Genomic DNA, 19,648 nt, shown 5'->3' with positions numbered 1-19,648 from the left:
ACACAGATGTGTAAAGGAATTGATCCTGGATAGTACGGTAGATAAGATCTCCTGAAGGGCAGGGTGGGGGTGGCACCACTATCTATAGAGATCATATGCAATTAGCACTTTTTAAAGAAGTGTGGGATGTCTGGCAGGGCATTTGTGCTCCTTGAAAATGGCTTTTACAAAGCCCTAAGTAACTGCACCCACTTTAAGTAGGAATCATAATAATAATTAGCTGTGAAATTTATTGTGGAGGAAGTGGAGGTTGGCAAGAAGGATCTGTTTTCACTTTTCCTAAATGGGACAGAAATCCAGCACAGACTTTGCACAGCAAGGCCCATGAAATAGCCTCCTGTATTTTAAAAGGAAATTAGCACATTGGCCATTTATGTATTCCCCGAAATGATGCATAACAGACATAACCCTTAAAAACAAAACACATGCACATTTTTAACAAAATGGCAGTGTGAAAGCTGTGTGTTGCTGCCATTTGTTAGTACAATAGAATCAATAGCTAATATCTATTTATAACAACAACTTTGGAAGGATTCATTTGTTTGGACCAAGGCATTGATATCTCTGGCCCATCCTCTGTTCAGATTATCAGTCAGCAAGCCAACTCCTTAAATAAAGAGTTTCCTAAGATCCAGAAAGATACTTGCAGGAACACCTCAGCAAGCAAGAGTCCAGAAGTGGCAGGCTAAAACCCAGAACCTCAATCAATGGCTGATACCGAATTAGAGGCTCCCTCCTGGGCACACAGAACTTGCATGACTTGGAAGGCACTGAACAGGCTGAGCTCGGGCATCATGAGATGCAGAGCTAACCTTAAGAAATGGGGCTTCAAAATGAAGTTCACGACCTGCGAGTGTGGAGAAGAGCAAACCACAGATGACCTACTACAATGCAACCTGAGCCTTGCCACATGTACAATGGAGGACCTTCTCACAGAAACACCAGAGGCACTCCAAGTGGCCAGCTTCTGGTCAAAAGACATTTAGTATAATGTCAAATTTAACTTTGTGTTTTGAAATACATTATAACTGAACCCTCAATTTGCTTCTGACATGGTAAATAAAATAAATAAACATGTTTGTGTATTGTTGAAAGCTTTCATAGTCAGAATCATTGGGTTGTATGTTTTTCAGGCTGTATGGCCATGTTCCAAAAGCATTCTCTCCTGATGTTTCACCTGCATCTATGGCAGGCATGCTCACAGGTTGTGAGGTCTGTATTTGGTTTGTATTTGGTTACTCTGGTTATGTAACCTTCCTTCCTTCCAAGGTAGTAAAGTTAGTGTAATATTGTCTTTATTCTTCCTACAACCATTTGAGATTGGTTGGGTTGTAAGAAAAGGCTGGCTCAAGGTCACCCTCTGAATTTCATACTTGCCTCATCTGGGTAGATGATTGGATTAACTTCTCTATCACCACTGTCCTGCAGTAATAGTTCTTCACAATTGCACCAATTGCACAATTTCACCCACCCAACACAATAAAGGAATATTACAACGGTGGTAGTTTTGACCACACAGATCGCATTGTGTAAGATCCCAGAGCCACGAGCCTGATGGAAAATATATGGTCATCCTCATTTATGACAGAGTGAGGTGTACAAAGGAGGTGAAAGAGTGCCTTAGATAATTCTCATTCTACACATATGTAGTCGACAGTAGTCACAACTTATTTTCTCAATTTTTAGCCAATATTCCTCCTACGAATGCAGTATTAATGGTGTGAATGTTATCTCATTTTACCTTTTCAATTGCTCTGTAAACTTGGAAAACTTCCAGAACTGCCAAGTGGCCATGATGATGAGGGATTCTGTGGGTTTTAGTTCCAAAATGACTTTTCCAAATTCTGACTGGGAATTTATTTTGCTAGGTGACACTATGTCACACAATTTTATTCCTGGGTTATAAATGTCACTTCCTAATGCAGTGGTTCTCAACCTTCCTAATACCGTGACCCCTTAATACAGTTTCTCACGTTGTGGTGACCCCGAACCATAACATTATTTTCTTGCTACTTCATAACTATAATTTTGCTACTTTTAGGAATTGTAATGTAAATATCTGGTATACAGGATGTATTTTCATTTACTGGACCAAAATTGGCACAAATACCCTATACACCCAAATCTGAATACTGGTGGGGTTGGGAGGGATGATTTTGTAATTTGGAGATGTAGTTGCTGGGATTTATAGATAATCTACAATCAGAGAGCATTCCGAACTCCATCAGCAATGGAATTGAACCAAACTTGGCACACAGAACTCCCATGGCCAACAGAAAATACTGGAAGTGTTTGGTAGGAATTGACCTTGAGTTTTGGAGTTGTAGTTCACTTACATCCAGAGAGTACCGTAGACTCAAACAATAATGGTTCTGGATCAAACTTGGCATGAATACTCTACATACCCAAATGAGAACACTGGTGGAGTGTGGAAAATAGACTTGACATTTGGAAGTTGTAGTTGCTGGGATTTATAGTTCACCTACAATCAAAGACCATTCTGAACTCCACCAATGATAGAATTGGGCCAAAATTAGCACACAGAACTTCCATGACCAACAGAAAATACTGTGTTTCCTGATTATCTTTGGCAACCCCTCTGTCACCCCCCCCCATCATGACCCCCCCCCAGGGGTCCTGACCCCCAGATTGAGAAAACTCTCCTAATGGGTTCTATTATAACAACATGGAAAACATTTAACAAACTACAAAAACTTTGGTTTCGAGGGCACATTTTGGTCCTGCAGCACATTTTGTTATAATTTTTCAATTTCATATAGTCTCAATCAATTCAACATAGTTTGTGGCAGCCACAAAAACAAAGTTTTTGGAGTATAACTACTACTTTCAAAGTAAGTACTACACAATCAAACAGGAAATGACACTTTCAAACCAGGAACAGAAAATTTGTCAAATTTTGTTACATAGTACCATCCAAAGAATTTCATGACCAAGCTGGAATGGGAAGCCAGGTCTCCATCCACTGTTTACGTCTGACAGCTGTAACAATTGCTCCACAGGATTTTCCTCTTAGTGGCTAAATCAATCGCTTTGCCAATACACATTTGGTTGTATTGTAAATTGCAGTGATGAAGTGCTAACCTCTGTTCAAAAGACTCCTAGCTGAAAGTGTGTGATGCATGGCTGTGTGTTGTAACACTTACATTCTAGATTTCACAACAACCTGCATGGAAATTACTCTCAAAATAATATTGTCTCGTTGAAAAGCAATCAAAGCACATTGTGATAACATCCAGTGGAAAATAATTCCTTGGAACCTTGCTGATATTTGCCCCCATCCATCCATGGTCTATACCAGGCATGGGCAAACTTCGGCCCTCCAGGTGTTTTGGACTTCAACTCCTACAATTCGGCTGTTAGGAATTGTGGGAGTTGAAGTCCAAAACACCTGGAGTGCCAAGTTTGCCCATGACTGGTCTATACACATTGAAAGACAGATATCTTTGCACATATCCATAGATGGATAAGAGAAATCATCCCACCACATGTTACATATGTGTGGACACATACAATCCAGCACACCTACCCTTCCAGGAACTGCTTAACTCTCCTACACTGCCATATAATCCAGATTATCAAAGCAGATAATCCACATTATCTGCTTGGAACTGGTTTATACGAGTCCTCTGCTGTCCCTATCTCCAGCTTTCTTTATTTGTTGCAAACCGAGTTCCAATTTTAGAAATGGTTTCCATCCTAATAACTCAGCCAGAGAGAAAGGATGGGATGGAAACTTGCTTTTCCAATAGGCTCATTTGTTTTTCTTTTTTTTCCTTTTCAGTTTCCTAAACATAAATTGCTGGTTTCCCTGCTTAAAATAGCAGTTTTGTATCTTCTTCCTCATTAATAACCTTTGTTCTTTTGTTTCCTGGTCACTCCCTTTGGAAAGCACTCGAATGTCATTCAATCGCACATGTCCCTGTTTTCATCTAGGAAATGTTGGATGATATGCAACAGTGTTGTATTACAACACCTATCATCCCCAGCCACTGGCTAGCTCTTACAACCAAAAGATCATAGGCTTTTCAGACTGGGAATTATAGTGAATACACCTGAGGTTGTGTTGACTGCCTTGTGACACTAAAGATCTGAAGATACTGCAGAGGGACATCTTATACAGATAAGAAAAGATTTTATTGGAGATAATAAAGAGTAGTAATGTGGTGCTGAAATCCATTGTGGTATATTACATTCAGAAACAACTACTACTAATAATAATACTATTTTAATGTTTGTAATGGTTTTGAATTTAGTTTTCCTGTAAGCCACTTTGAGTCTCTTTTGTAGAGAAGAAAATATAATTATTATTATAAATTATTATTATATTATTACTATAATTATATAATAGAATAATATAATATTATAATATATTAATAGTAATAATATATTAATATATATTATATTATATAAAATATATTGTAATATATTAATATATTAATAATAATAATTTAAAATAATATCAATAATATATTAATATTATAATATTATAATTTTATAATATAATATTATTGTTATATTATCATAAATTATTTTTATTCATTATAATAATAAAATTTATAATAATTATTATTATAGCAATATCCAATATATTAATATATGATACTGTTTCATTATCTAGGCATGTAATAATAATAATAATAATAATAATAATAATAGGATTTAAAGATAGAACTGCAAAGACTCTAGGACAAGCCAGAAAAGGTGGTCCCAGTGCTAATCGGCACACTGGGTGCAGTGCCTAAAGACCTTGGCCTGCACTTAAAAACAATTACCATCTGTCAGCTGCAAAAGACCACCCTACTCGGAGCTGCACACATCATTCGTTGATACATCATATAGTCCTAGACACTTGGGAAGTGTCTGACATATGATCTAATACTGAAGCCAGCATAGTGATCTTGTTTGCTGTGTACTAATCTTGTCATTGTTAGAGTGAGTATCTAATAATAATAATAATAATAATAATAATAATATTTCATACATCCTCTCCCTATATATTGAAGTGGGGAACAACTAATATTAAAATTACACCAAATACAAAAGTTTAAAATATCCATTTAACTAAAACCAGTTAAAACATGGCTATGAAAAGTAACAAACTTAATATAGAGAGACATTGCTATTCAGTTCAGCAATGTAAAAAGGTAAAGGTAGTCCCCTGACATTAAGTCCAGTCATGTCTGACTCTGGGGTGTGGTACTCATCTCCATTTCTAAGCCGAAGAGCCAGCGTTGTCCGTAGACACCTCTAAGGTCATGTGGCCGGCATGACTGCATGGAGCGCCGTTACCTTCCCGCCGAAGCGGTGCTTATTGATCTACTCACATTTGCATGTTTTCGAACTGCTAGGTTGGCAGAAGCTAGGGCTGACAGCGGAAGCTCACGCCGCTCCCGGGAATTGAACCTGCAACCTTTCGATCAACAAGCTCAGCAGCTCAGTGCTTTAACCCACTGCACCACCGGGGGTACTGTATCCTTAAGTAGTCAGTCTTCAAAGGTGATCATGGATGGGCTTCAGGGGATGCAAAAGTTGATCAGAAAAATCTATTTTCCCTTTACACATAATTTGCTTCCTCTTGCTTTGTTTAAATGGGGAGTTGATCCATAGTTTCAAAAAGATTATCAAGGGGTCTGTGACTCAAAGAAAGAACCACTGGGTCAGTTAGATCAGCCATATATACAGGACAAGGAATCTAATCTCATCCCAGCCATGGAAAGCTTGACAGGCACCTACCCCATAACATCTTTATCCCCAGAGCAAGGACTGGCATTGGGCCAGAGCACAGCTACATTTCTGTCTGTCAGACTTCCTATGCAATGGATGAATCATGCTTTAGTTATTATTTTGCCATAGTTAATTATTGTATAATCCCTGAACTTTTGTTAGATGTTTCCAATAGACTGGAAGTTAATATCTAATCTTTTCTTTACACATCTCATCCCAAGACAGTAATGGTTGCTGTCAAGGCACCGTTTCATCTGTGTTTGTGTGACATCCAGTGGTTAGATGGCTCAGTCACAAGCTGGCTCTCTTGGGTTAATTTATTAAGAGGATGTTCTCTATGCGCAGCAATGATTTAAACTCACATTTTCTAATGTAGCTCATTAAATAGACATTTTCTCATGTAATCTATAGGATGGCCAAATCGAAAATTGACAGCAACGCGCATATATATATATATATATATATATATATATTCTAACTGATCTTCCACCTGAATTACCATTGTCATTATAACGTTCATAATTATATAGCTGTCACAGGGCTCCAGCATTCACAAATCTGTCCATCTGGAAACACTATTCTTAGGGACTGCAACTCCCATGTTCATTCACCACTGGCCATGCTAACTGAGATTTTTCTTTTAACAACAGGAGCAACTGGAGAAACTGCAAGTCGCTTCTGGTGTGAGAGTATTGGCCATCTGCAAGGATGTTGCCCAGGGGATGCTTTGATGTTTTATCATCCTTGTGGGAGGCTTCTCTCATGTCCCTGCATGGGGAGCTGGAGCTGACAGAGGGAGCTCAACTGCACTCTCCCCAGATTCAAACTTGTGACCTGTCAGTCTTCAGTCCTGCCAGCACAAGGGTTTGACCCACTGCGACACCGGGGGCTCCTGAAATTAATGTGACCTATAGCCATGGTGGCTTATTGGGTTAAACTGCTAAGTTGCAGAATTTGCTAATCAGAAGGTCAGCAGTTCGAATCTGCGGAGTGGGACGAGCTTCTATTGTTAGCCCCAGCTTCTGCCAACCTAGCAGTTCGAAAACATGCAAATGTGAGTAGATCAATAGGTACCGCTTCGGTGGAAAGGTAGTGGCGCTCCATGCAGTCATGCTGGCCACATAACCTAGGTGGTGTCTATGGACAACACCATGCAGTCACGGGAAGGTAAGGGTGCTCCATGCAGTCATGCCGGCCACATGACCTTGGAGGTGTCTACAGACAACACCAGCTCTTCAGCTTAGAAATGGATATGAGCACCAACCCCCAGAGTCAGACATGACTAGACTTAATGTCAAGGGGACACCTTTGCCCTTTATAGTCAAAAAAAGCCCTGAAAGCTAACTAATTCTCTATGTTACAAAAATTGAAAAATATTCTGTTCTTTGTTTAAAAGCGTGTTTTTCCTGTTTAATTGTGCAGCACATACTTTGAAAGCATCTGTTATACTCCAGAAACTGTGTTTTTGTGTCCGCCACAAACTATATTGAATTGGTTGAAACTCAATGAGATATTCATTGAAAAATGATAGCAAAATATGCTGTGGGATGTCCCGCCAAAACAAAGTTTTTGCAGTTTAATAAACTTTGTCCATGTTTTTAGGCTAGACCCAATTAGGAAATGACATTTGTAACCCGGGAACAAAAATGGTGCTACATATGTAGTGTTATCTACTGCCCAAATGTTAAATTGCATAAAACAATACCTCTACTGCAAGTTTCCCTAATATCATCGATAATTTGTATCCAAAATGCTATCTCTGTAGCCCTGTCAGTGTCTTTCTCAAACCCTATTTAGCTGGAATTATAATCTGTTTCCAATCATTCGGAGCCAAGCATTTGCCTTTCAAAAACATTACATTTCCAATAGATTATCTTAACTGTAATAGACTGCTCCACCTTCACATCGAATAACAAATACCTATATATTCATTTTGGAATGAAGTTCAATACATAGGTTATACATTCAGCATTTTCCCATTGGAAGTTCTATAGTACTTTGAGTATTTATTTATTATTGGATGTAGTTATTCAATTTCACTGCGATTGTTTTGTCAAATTCAGCAGTTTTTGGCTTCATGGCATTACTGCATGTCAAAAACATAAATTTCCCGTCAGTCTTGCAGTTAGGTCATATCCGTCTTAATTTCAATAATATTGTGGGGAACATGGCCTTTTAATGGTAAGGCATATTACTTCACTTATATTATATTTGGCTGATGGCTGCATTGCCCCATATTTTTATTTTAATAATACTCTTACAAAGATGTACTTCTAATATCATCATGAACTTGCTGATCAACACATGTCATGTCGACCTTTGTACATTTAGTGGCATTTCCTCCAACATGATCTATTTCCTTGGCTTGTGTGTGGAATTTTTTTTTAAGCAACAGGAAAGATCTGAACATGGAAAATGTGACTTTATTTTAATTGGCAGTGGGAAGTCAGAATTTGATATCAAAGTTAAGAAAAATGCCATTTTTAAACCAGCCCAAACTTTTAAAAGCCCAGGAACATATATTTCATTTTTATGAGAAATTTATATTTCTGTGCAAGTGGAGTAAAAAAAGTCACATTTCCGACCAGAAGGAAACCATCAGCCAGCAAAAGGCATATTTATTTATTTACGACCCTTTATATGCCGCCCTTCTCATCCCGAAGGGGACTCAGAGCGGCTTACAAGATATTATATTATTAGCATAGTATAATATCAGTATTAAATATAAGTAATTACTGCTATAGACACCGTGAAGAAGGCATTCTATTCTACTTCTATTGCAGCCTGTCATGTATTATGTTCTGCAGTTGATGGTGGTTGGTGGTGGTAGGCCTAGCAGTTGGTGATGGAAGGGTTAGTGTAAGTCTTAGTTCTAAAGGGTTGAGTAATCTGTAAGTAAGAGTTCATGGGTGAAAACAATTAAGGGTGCAAGCATGCAAGAGATAGGTTGCAGCTGGGTGTTTCTGGATATAAGGATTTAGCCTTGGGACTGATCTTTGGGAGAAAAGTATTTGTTTTATTTTGGTGGTAGATGCTGCTGGGTTTCCCCCAGGTTTGTGGATTTTCAGTGTCCTGACCTGAACCTTTGGAATCCTGGAACCTAGAACCTTTGGACTGGATTTTGACTACAGTATAGATCCCTGGACTTTTGTTTATTGAACTCTCAGCTTTTGATCACTGGACTACAGAGTTTCTTACTCCTTTTGACTACAGAGTTATCTTGAACCTGCAACAGTGTTTGCTGATTTTGTTTTATATTCTGTGGCTGAGTGCAATCTTTATGTTTTATGTTTTGGACTATTAAAACAGCCAGAAAATAAGTGCTGTTTTGGTTAAATTGCTTGATACAAACTGGATGATTTTTTGATTCACCTCTACCTGAATAAGGCAGAGCCCTGGCATCATGACACGGCCGTTAATAACAGGCCCAACAAACTTTTCTGAGTGTTGAGAGGGCTCTTGAACTAGGGTACCATTCTAGAGAATTGTAGGCCATCAATTTCACTCTAATTGTGACTGTGAGACCTTCGTGAGTTATTCTGCATCCAAGATTGGTTGGAGCCATGCGGTTTTGGATTCCACTATTAAAGCAATTCCCATGGATGCACCCACTGCATCGTCTGGTCTTGTTTGCACGGATTCATTTCAACTTGTGTCACCTGAGGATGCTGACAGAATCATTGGAGAAGTGAAAGCCACCACCTGCATCCTACACCCTTGCCCTTCGTGACTGGTCAAGCAAAACAAGGAGTACGATCTGGAACAGGGAACTAATTAATGCCTTGCTAGATCAAGGCCTGGTTCTTACTGCTTTGAAGGAAGCAGTGGTTAGACCCCATCTAAAAAACAGTCCCTGGATCCTACAATCTTGGATAATTATAGGCTGGTATCTAATTTACCATTTATTAGTAAGATCCTGGAAAGCGGGTGGCTAAACATCTCCAGGGATTTTTGGATGAGGTTGATTATCTGGGTCAATTCCAATCTGGCTTCAGACCAGGACATGGAACAGCTTTGGTCACCTTGGTGGATGATTGTCACAATGCCAGGGCTCTGCCTTATTCAGGTAGAGATGAACCAAACAATCACCCAGTTTGTATCCAAAAGTTTAATTAAAACAGCACTTACTTTCTGGCTGTTTTAATAGTCCAAAATATAAAACATAAAGATAGCACTCAGCCACAGAATATAAAACAAAAACTGATAGCAAATGCTACACCGTAGTCAAAGGGTCCAGTTCAGTGGTCAAATGCTGAAAGTTCAATGAGTACAGTCCAGGGATCACGAGTCTATACTGTAGTCAAAAGCCAGTCCAAAGATTCAAGGTTCCAGGATTCCAAGAGACAAGTCAGGATACCAAAAATCCAGAAACCTGGGGGGAAACCAGCAGCATCTACTACCAAAATAAGACAAATACTTTTCTCCCAAAAATCAGCCCCAAGGCTAGGTTATTATATCCAGAAACACCCAACTGCAGCCTATCTCTTGTATAAGTAAAGGTAAAGGTTTTCCCCTGACATTAAGTCCAGTCGTGTCCGACTCTGGGGTGTGGTGCTCATCTTCATTTCTAAGCCAAAGAGCCAATGTTGTCCATAGATACCTCCAAGGTCATGTGGCTGGCATGACTGCATGGAGTGCCATTAACTTCCTGCCGGAGCAGTAGCTATTGATATACTCACATTTGCATGTGTTTGAACTGCTAGGTTGGCAGAAGCTGGGGCTGACAGCGGAAGCTCATGCTGCTCCCCGGATTCGAACCTGCGACCTTTTGGTCAACACGCTCAGCAGCTCAGCGGTTTAACCCACTGCGCCACCGGGGGCTCCATCTCAGGTTGTTAATAGGAACAGAGCTCACAACTCCTCTGTTGCGCCAGCTCCACTGCTGCCAGTTTGCTTCTGGGCACAATTCAAAGTGCTGGCTTTAGCCTATAAAGTCCTAAGTGGTTCTGGATCTGCTTACCTATCCGAAAGTATCTCTCCTTATGAACCATCTAGGACACGAAGATCTTTTGGAAAGGCCCTACTCACAGTCCCACCTTCCTCACAGATGTGTTTGGCGGGGACAAGACATAGGGTCTTCTCAGTAGTGGCCCCTCAATTGTGGAACGCCCTTCCCAGGGATATAAGAGAGGGCCCCTCCCTCCTGACTTTTCGAAGAAAGGTTTAAACCTGGCTTTTGAGCAGGCTTTTGCTAATCCAGCATAATTATACGAAATCATGGAACGACCTGATGATGCAATTGAATAACGATTTTAACAAGGAGGCGCTCACAATAATGGTTTTATGGCTTTGTACGGTTTTTATATTTTTATATTTTACATAAATGCTTTTAATGGTATTTTATGATTGTTTTATTTCTTGAGGCATCAAATGTTGCCAACTGTGAACGCCCCGAGTTGCCTTCGGGCTGAGAAGGGCGGTATACAAATATGGTAAATAAATAAATAAATTTTATTGATTTATGTTTTATTAGGTTTTACCTTTTATGTATAACTGTTTGATGGATTTTATATTCTGGTATGCTCTATGCCACCTTGGGTCTGCGCTGTGGAGAAAGGTGGGGTAGAAATGCTTCAAATAAATAAATAAATAAACAAACACTATAACTCCTAAAATGCCAATCTAACATGATTGATGGCCCTACCAGGTGGAGGTGGGTGGGAGTTGCAGTCTAACTTACCAACATTTCCAGGCTTTATGGTTATATAAAATAAACATCCAGCATTTTGATTGATTGCTTCTTGGCTGCATTAAAATAGGTAGGCATGAAACAGATCTGGCGTCATAACAAGTCTGGGGTCATAAGGAAAAGGCTACTTATAGCAGGCTGGATGACAACAGCTGTGTCACACTTGTGGGCAGAATGTCTTCAGGACGCCCAATGTCAAATCAGGATTTGCTTTCTCCTTTTGCTGGTGAGAGAGTCTTTCATTCCGGTGATATTAAAAGAAGACGGTCCTCCCTTTATGCCTGGAACAGTTTAGTGCTTTACCATGGCTGCCAATGCCAGTCCTAACACAGATGGATTTTGCATGGAAGAAAACAAAGATAATGTGTATGAAACAGTCCTTGGTGAGATTAAATACTTGGAGCTGCCCCTGGGAATCACTTTAGGGTGAGTATCTCCTGCCAAGAATGTACTTTATGCTCCTTCCGCTGGGTTTGTTGTAAAATATTCAGAGCAATTATACTATATTTTCTTATTTTAATAAAAACAGACCTAGTTATAAACCAGCCTGTACAGGTTGACATCCCAAAGCTGAAAATGCATTCTTTGTTTTCAATTACTATGATGAAAAGCATTTAAGTTCAGGATGTTAAGAGGCTGTTCTTAAAAAATACTTTTCTCATTCCCATTTCTGATCAAAATGTGTGATGGAATTATTTGTTTTAGGTCTATCTTTGTGGTGGTATGGCTAACAGGTTTTTACTAACAGCTGAAATGTTGATTTATGACGATATATTTATATCTTCCGTTCTTATGCTAAAGAAACAAATAATGCAGTTGTTTTTGGGGGGAAGGGGTTGCACTTCATATACGAATTGCCTGTTAAACATATGCATGCTTCTAGATAAGTCTACATAATTAAATACAGAATTATCTGATATTTGTAATAGAAGATTAACTTACCCTGTGTTAAAATATAGCAATTAGCAAACAAAAAAAGGCAAATCTCTTCATGATTTTTTTTTGTCGTAATGCATATCAGATTACATGGTATCATATTCGAGTTTATTTATAGTAGCTCATGGGAGTATTTTAAAATAACATAGCTGTACTTGTGTGTATTGATTTACGAAGAAGATTACACTGCAGAAACTATTAGTATAAGACACTTGATTTGTCCTGTAATATCTGTGCATCATCATATAATGTAAATAAGGTGATGAAGCATTTTTGTACCAGGTTTTCATAAAGTTGTCATAGGGCCCTTCCACATAGCCATATAACCCAGAATATCAAGGCAGATAACTCATAATATCTGCTTTGAACTGGATTATCTGAGTCTATACTGCCATATAGCCCAGTTCAAAGCACATAATATGGGATTTTATAAGAAATAAGAAAGGGTTGCAGCAGTTATTGTTGCCAGGGTGGGCATGCTTCACTGTTCACTTTCAACATATTTCTTTTCTGTTTCCTCCATTCCACTTTTCCTTGGAATTGTAGTTTGGTGAGATGCCAACACTTTTTGACAGGGAAAGCTATATTTATTTATTTATTTATTTACTGCATTTGTTGACCGCCGTTCTCAGCCCTAGGGCGACTCCCGGCGGTGTACAACATATAAAAACAGTTTACAATAAGGCAATAACACAACAAATATCAACAACAACAATAATACAAATTACACTAAATCATCCGCGCCGTCTCATCTTGGAATCATAAACCAAACTCGTAATCCATATTCCGTTCCAGTCGTCATTGCCAATTGTTGTGGCACTTAGTCAAACGCCTTCTCAAATAACCATGTCTTTAGGCTCTTGCGGAATGACATAAGGGAGGGCGCCTGTCTGATGTCTGCAGGGAGGGTGTTCCACAGCAGGGGCCACCACCGAGAAGGCCCTATCCCTCGTCCCCGCCAGACGTGCCTGTGAGGCAGGCGGGATCGAGAGAAGGGCCTCCCCAGACGATCTCAAGGTCCTCGTGGGCTCATAGGTCGAGATGCGGTCAGAAAGGTATTTGGGCCGGAACCGTTTAGGGCTTTGTAGGCCAACACCAGCACCTTAAATTGGGCCCGGTAGCAGATCGGCAGCCAGTGGAGCTGGAACAACAAGGGCGTTGTGTGCTCCCTGCGTCCCGCTCCTATAGATCTTGTAAAACTACAACTCCCATGATTCCATAGCTCTGAGCCATGGATGTTAAAGTAGTGTCAAACTGCATTAATTCTACGGTGTTGATGCACTTTGGGACTAACATTTGGTTATAAAATACATTACAGCGACATAACAGCTAAAGTAATGTGAAATACATTGTGTGTGTGTGTGCACAAGCACACACATACATTCTTATTAAAAACATAAGTTTAGAACTGCTTAAAAACATGTAAATGATAATAATGAAGATATTCATTGCACAGTGCCTTGGTAGTCCTGGTGAGTTGAAAGCCGATAGGCAATTATTGAAATAGAATACCAAGCCGTCACGGAAGAAGTCGACGTTCTGTTTCCGCAACCAGCAACTAGCGTCTCACAGTTGTCTCAATGTCTTCATCAGAAGCATAATGATGTCCCCACAGATCTTCTTTCATTATCGGGAACAGATGGAAGTCAGACGGTGCTAAATCTGGACTGTATGGAGGGTGTCATATGGTGGTGAGATCCAGTCTCTGAAGTTTCAAGTCTGTGTGCTTTAATTTAAGGAGTCAGCATCCTGAGTACCCATCGTGCACAGATCTTCCGATAGCCAAGCAAAGCAGTAATGTGACCCACACGTTCTTTTGAAATGCCAACTATGCTTGAAATTTCTCTCTGAGTGATACTATGATCATCCTGAATCAATCTGTCAACCTTTTGCTTGTGAAACTCGGTGGTTGCTGCTACAGGACCTCCAACTCTTTGTCACACAAGTCAGTTGTTCCCATCTCAACATCTTTAAACTTACTTGCCCAATGACTCACAGTACTCACATTAACACAATCACCATAAACAGCTTGAAATCTCTGATGAATATCCTTTGAGGTGACACCTTCTGCTGTCAAGAATTCACTGACTGCATGTTGCTTAAGTCGCATTGACCATCTGCCCAGGGTTCCATACTTTGCACTTTAACAATACAACTGTTCAATGCTAAAGCTTCCTGCCAAAATAGAACTGTAGAGGAGAGTCTACTGAACAAACCAGTAACTGCCACATATCAGTACTGCCATCTGTTGAGCAGTTACAAAGGTGGAGGCATTACTTTTCATTCAATCCTCGTATATAATTATTGTATTGTTGAAGGCTTTCATGGCTAGAATTACTGGGTTGCTGTATGTTTTTCGGGCTATATATGGCCATATTCCAGAAGCATTCTCTCCTGACGTTTTGCCTGCATCTCTGGCAGGCATCCTCAGAGGTTGTGAAGTTGTGAGATTGTTTCATCCACTGTTTTGATTTGTTATTTGTTTGTTTTCGGCATTGAATGTTTGCCACTTTGTTACTTTTGCTGGACACCGCCCTGAGTCCCTTCGGGGAGACAGGGTGGTTATAAATCTTGTGCAATAGATAAATATGGAATTATATGCAATTGACAATCGGAATGGCCCAGACTATGACTTTGGATAATGTGGCTAACAGTGAAGGTATTGTTTTATGTTTTTAATGTTTTAATGTATTCATTTATTTACCACAACCAAGGGGCCACCACTGAGAAGGCCCTGTCTCTTGTTCCCCACCAACCGTGTTTGTGAAGAAAATGGGACAGAGAGCAGGGCCTCCTCAGACAATCTTAACCTCCTAGATGGTTCATAGGGGAAGATATGTTCTGACTGGTAGGCTTGACAGCAACTGTTTAGGGCTTTGAATTGTGCTCGGTAGCAGATTGGCATTGTCTTTGAAGGCATCGAATAGTTGCATAAGTATAAAGCCGCCTTGAGTCCCCTCCAGGGTGAAGAAAGGTGGGGTAGAAAAGTCATAAATAAATAAATAGTAATAATATTTTTTTTTATATCCTGCCACCATCTCCCCAAGGGGATCGGGTTGGCTAACATGAGGCCAAGCCCAACAATTACAACAAGGCAAAAAGAATACAAACATACAATAATACAATAATAATGTTAAGATCATCTGGAGAGGCCCTGCTCTCGGTCCCGCCACCTTCGCAGGCGCGTGTGGTGGCAACAAGAGATAGGGCCTTTTCTGTGGTGGCCCATCGGCTATGGAATTCCTTCCCGGATGAAATTAGATCTGCCCCTTCCCTCCTGACCTTTAGGAAACTAGTGAAAACCTGGATGTGGAACAAAGCTTTTGTGGAATGATGTCTGAGACCGGCAATCGACCAAAGTTACTGAGCACAATATATGGACAGAGTTGGACACGATTTTAGCTTGGCGAACGGTTTTTATGTAATTTATCCTATATGTATTTGGTAATTGAATGTTGATGTATTATGCTTTAGATTTTTAGTGTTGCATTGAATCTTTGCTGTCAGCCGGTCTGAGTCCCTCCGCGGAGGTTGAGAAGATTGGGATATAAAACTTTTAAATAAATAAATAATACATCAAATAAAATACAATAAAATATAACAAAAGAAAATAATACAAGATAAACACAGGATATAATATAAAATAACAAAAATTGAGCAGAGTATTAACATGATATATCATTATATTGTATATATTGAGGGGCTCCTGATTGATGTTGCAGGAGACAGGATGGAGCTGTGTCTTCCTGGCTGCCCCTCTTCACTCTGTGGCCTCAGAGCTAATAGAATAGCTAAGGCTGATCTGGCCGGGGTGGTCCATGCCTTAGTCACCTCTAGACTGGATTACTGCAATGCGCTCTACGTGGCGCTGCCCTTGAAAACGGCTCGGAAATTCCAATTGGTCCAACGGGCAGCAGCCAGGATGTTAACGGGGGCCCATTACAGAGAGAGGTCAACCCCTCTGTTTAAGGAGCTCCACTTTAAGGAGCTGCCGTTTATTTTCCGAGCCCAATTTAAGGTGCAGGTGCTTACCTACAAAGCCCTGAACGGTTTGGGACCACCCTACCTGCGTGACCGCATTGCTGTCTACGAACCCACACGCTCACTCCGGTCATCAGGAGAGGCCCTGCTCGTGATCCCACCTGCGTCACAGGCGCGTTTGGTGGGAACGCGAGACAGGGCCTTCTCTGTGGTGGCCCCCCGCCTCTGGAATGCCCTCCCAAAAGATCTCAGACAGGCCCCTACTTTGGCGATTTTCAGAAAGAACCTGAAAACCTGGCTGTTCCAACGTGCCTTTTTAGATTAGGAAGCCCACTACCAAAGCCCAGAAACACCTTAGCAGAGCCAAGATCACCCTCACCGCACACTGCACTTATATTTTAATCCTATATCCCTCCGACACTTCAGCACTTTTAATCCTGTACCCTACTCCGGCCGGCTCAGTTTTTAATAATGTCTTGTTGTATTGCTATTGCTATTGTTTCTGCTTTAACTGTTTTATTTGCTATGTACTGTATTGTTGTATTGTGTTGGGCCTGTTGTAAGCCGCATCGAATCCCTTGGGAGATGCTAGCGGGGTACAAATAAAGTAATAATAATAATAATAATAATAATAATAATAGTGATTCTATTCTAGTTGGAATTCTGGCTCAACTCAGGATGCTCCACCTGTGATTTGATGGGCCCTGCTCAGTGTGCATCTGAGTCCCCCAGATGATCAGTTCTGGATGCTGGAATGCCTGGGAAGGGAATGCCCAACCTGCCTTACACCTGCAGCAGGGGAGACACACACAAAAACTCCAGGGAGGCTTCCCCGCTCTCTGATTGGCCCTGCTCCTCCAGGCCCCGCCCCCGCCCGCCTTTTTTGACACCTGCGGCAGGGGAGACACGCCGGGGAGGCTTTCCCGCTCTCTGATTGGCCGCGGTATGTCCAGGCCCCGCCCCTTTTCCTCCTTGCTCCGCTCCCTCCCCTCCCTCCGCGGCAAAGATGGCGGAGAGCCTGCCAGAGCACGAGCGGATCCTGCAGGAGATTGAGAGCACCGAGACGGCCTGCGTGGGGCCCACCTTGAGGTGAGGCATTGGCTGAGGGGAGGGGAAGGGAAGGAAGGACGGAGAGGGGGAGGGAGGGGCTTTGCTGGGCCAGGGAGAGGCCTGGCAGCGGGGAAGGCGCTGAGGCAGAGCCCTTGCCTAGTTCCCCCTCATCTCCCTCTCTTTGCAAACAGCAATTGCAGTGACAGTTCCTCCCAAGGCAGGCCAGGGAAGGAAGGAGCTCTCCTCCTCCTCCTCCCCCCAGGCTCTTGCATGGTGACTTTCTCAGCTAGACTTTGCCCCTTTCACCTCTGCCCTGCAGGGTTTCCTCTCCAAAGGGCGTGACAGAGTTTTGACACCAATGCTATGGGGGTCCTGGGACTTGTAGTTTTACAAGGGCATGGCAAAACAAATAAGAGATCTTGACTCCCCAAAACTCCCAGGATGTCAAAGCGTATAGACACAGTAGGGAAAGTTTTTTTTAATTTAAGAAGCCATTTTAATTAAGTAATTAATACATAATAGCATGGTCCATATTTATTATTTACTAGTCGTCCCCTGCCACACATTGCTGTGGCTCAGTCTGTGTGTATGTGTTTTGTGTGTGTATATATATTTGTGTATATGTGTGCTTTCGTATACATATGTGGTTTTGCGCCTGCCACACGTTGCTGTGGCCCAGTCTGTGTATACATATACATATGTGGTACATCTCCGTCTATGAACCCACGCGCTCCCTTCGTTCATCCGGAGAGGCCCTGCTCGTGATCCCACCTGCATCGCAGGCGCGTTTGGTGGGGATGTGGGACAGGGCCTTTTCTGTGGCTGCCCCCCGACTTTGGAACACCCTCCCCAAAGACATCAGACTAGCACCCACGTTGGCTGTCTTTAGGAAGAGCTTGAAGACCTGGCTATTCCGGAATAGGAAAACCCCAGCACTATGTCCCAGAAGCACTTTATTAGGGTTTAAGATTTTCTGCACATTGCACTTGCCCAGAAATCCAACATGCTACCTGTCACACCTAGCACTTTTTAATCTGTACCCATCACTTGGCCCGGCCCTGGTTTTTACTGTGTTATGGTGTAATGTTGTTGTTATTGCTTTATGTTTTTTGATTTGCTTTGAATTGTATTGTTGTTGTTATGCTGTTGTTGTGCTGAGGCCTTGGCCTGTGTAAGCTGCATCGAGTCCTTTGGGAGATGCTAGCCAGGTACAAATAAAGTTTAATTATTAATAATAATAAATAATTTTGCGCTTGCCACACATTGCTGTGGCTCAGTCTGTGTATATGTGTGTGTATATATTTTTGTTTATGTGCGTATGTGTGTATATATTTGTGTTTATGTGCGTATATGTGGTTTTGCACATGCATTATAATGTGTGGCCCCAGTCTGTGCATATGTGTTTTGTGTGTGTGTGTGTGTGTGTATATTTGTGTATATATGTATTTGCGTATATATATGTGGTTTTGCGCCTGCCACATGTTGCTGTGGCCCAGTCTGTGTATATGTGTTTTGTGCGTGTATATGTGTGTATACAATATAATACTAATAATAATTCAATATAATAATTGTATATTATATATTATATTTAATACTAATAATATTGCAGTATAGTGGTATAGTATAATATACTAATATATAATACTAATATTGTGCCATGCTAATCATAAAACATATTTGTGTGTGTGTGTGTGTATATATATATATATATATATACACACACATACACATACAATATATATAATATTGATAATAAAATATATTGTATATAATATATTGTATGTGCATTTAACTTGTAAGCTGCTTTGTGTCCCCTTTGGGGTGAAAAGAGCAGGATATAAATGTTGTAAATATATAAATAGATAAATTATATTAACTCTGTGGTTGCATATTGCACTGTGATCACACTACTCCCCAAATGCTTTGTTCCACAGTCAAGTTTTAACTTTCTTTCTGAAAAACAGGAGGGAGGAGACCAATTTATGTTTCTGGGGAGGGAGTTCCACAGCCGAGGGGCCACAACTGAGAAGGCCCTGTCCCTCGTCCCCACTATTTGCCCTTGAAGGGGGTGGGACCGAGAGCAGGGTCTCCCCAGAAGATCTTAACATCCAAACTGGTTCATAGGGAGAGATACGTTTGGAGAAGTAAGGTTGACCAGAACCGTTTAGGGCTTTATAGGCTAAAGCCAGCACTTTGAATTGTGCAGCCAGTGGTGCTGCTATAGCAGAGGGGTTGTACATGACCTGT

The 19,648-nt window shown here is 40.9% G+C and overlaps 1 protein-coding gene across 4 annotated transcripts in view; it reads left to right on the top strand.

Moving 5' to 3' along the window:
• Positions 1-11,598: 11,598 nt before the first annotated feature.
• The window catches only part of EXOC6 (exocyst complex component 6), a 156,754-nt gene continuing 148,704 nt past the window's right edge, over positions 11,599-19,648 (top strand). For 2 of the 4 annotated variants that reach the window (XM_060768715.2, XM_060768714.2), the window contains exon 1: positions 11,599-11,860. In XM_060768715.2, the coding sequence (XP_060624698.2) occupies positions 11,739-11,860 (122 nt within the window). In that variant the 5' untranslated portion in view covers positions 11,599-11,738. Of the gene's footprint in view, positions 11,861-17,314; positions 17,441-19,648 lie in introns of those variants that run through there. The other 2 variants (XM_060768716.2, XM_067465741.1) reach the window with 1 other exon arrangement.

Source organism: Anolis sagrei, chromosome 3, assembly GCF_037176765.1.
Source record: "Anolis sagrei isolate rAnoSag1 chromosome 3, rAnoSag1.mat, whole genome shotgun sequence".
In the NCBI taxonomy this organism is placed as follows: Eukaryota; Metazoa; Chordata; class Lepidosauria; order Squamata; family Dactyloidae; genus Anolis; species Anolis sagrei.
Note: the sequence above shows the minus strand (reverse complement) of the source record. Positions and strands in the feature narration are given on the sequence as shown.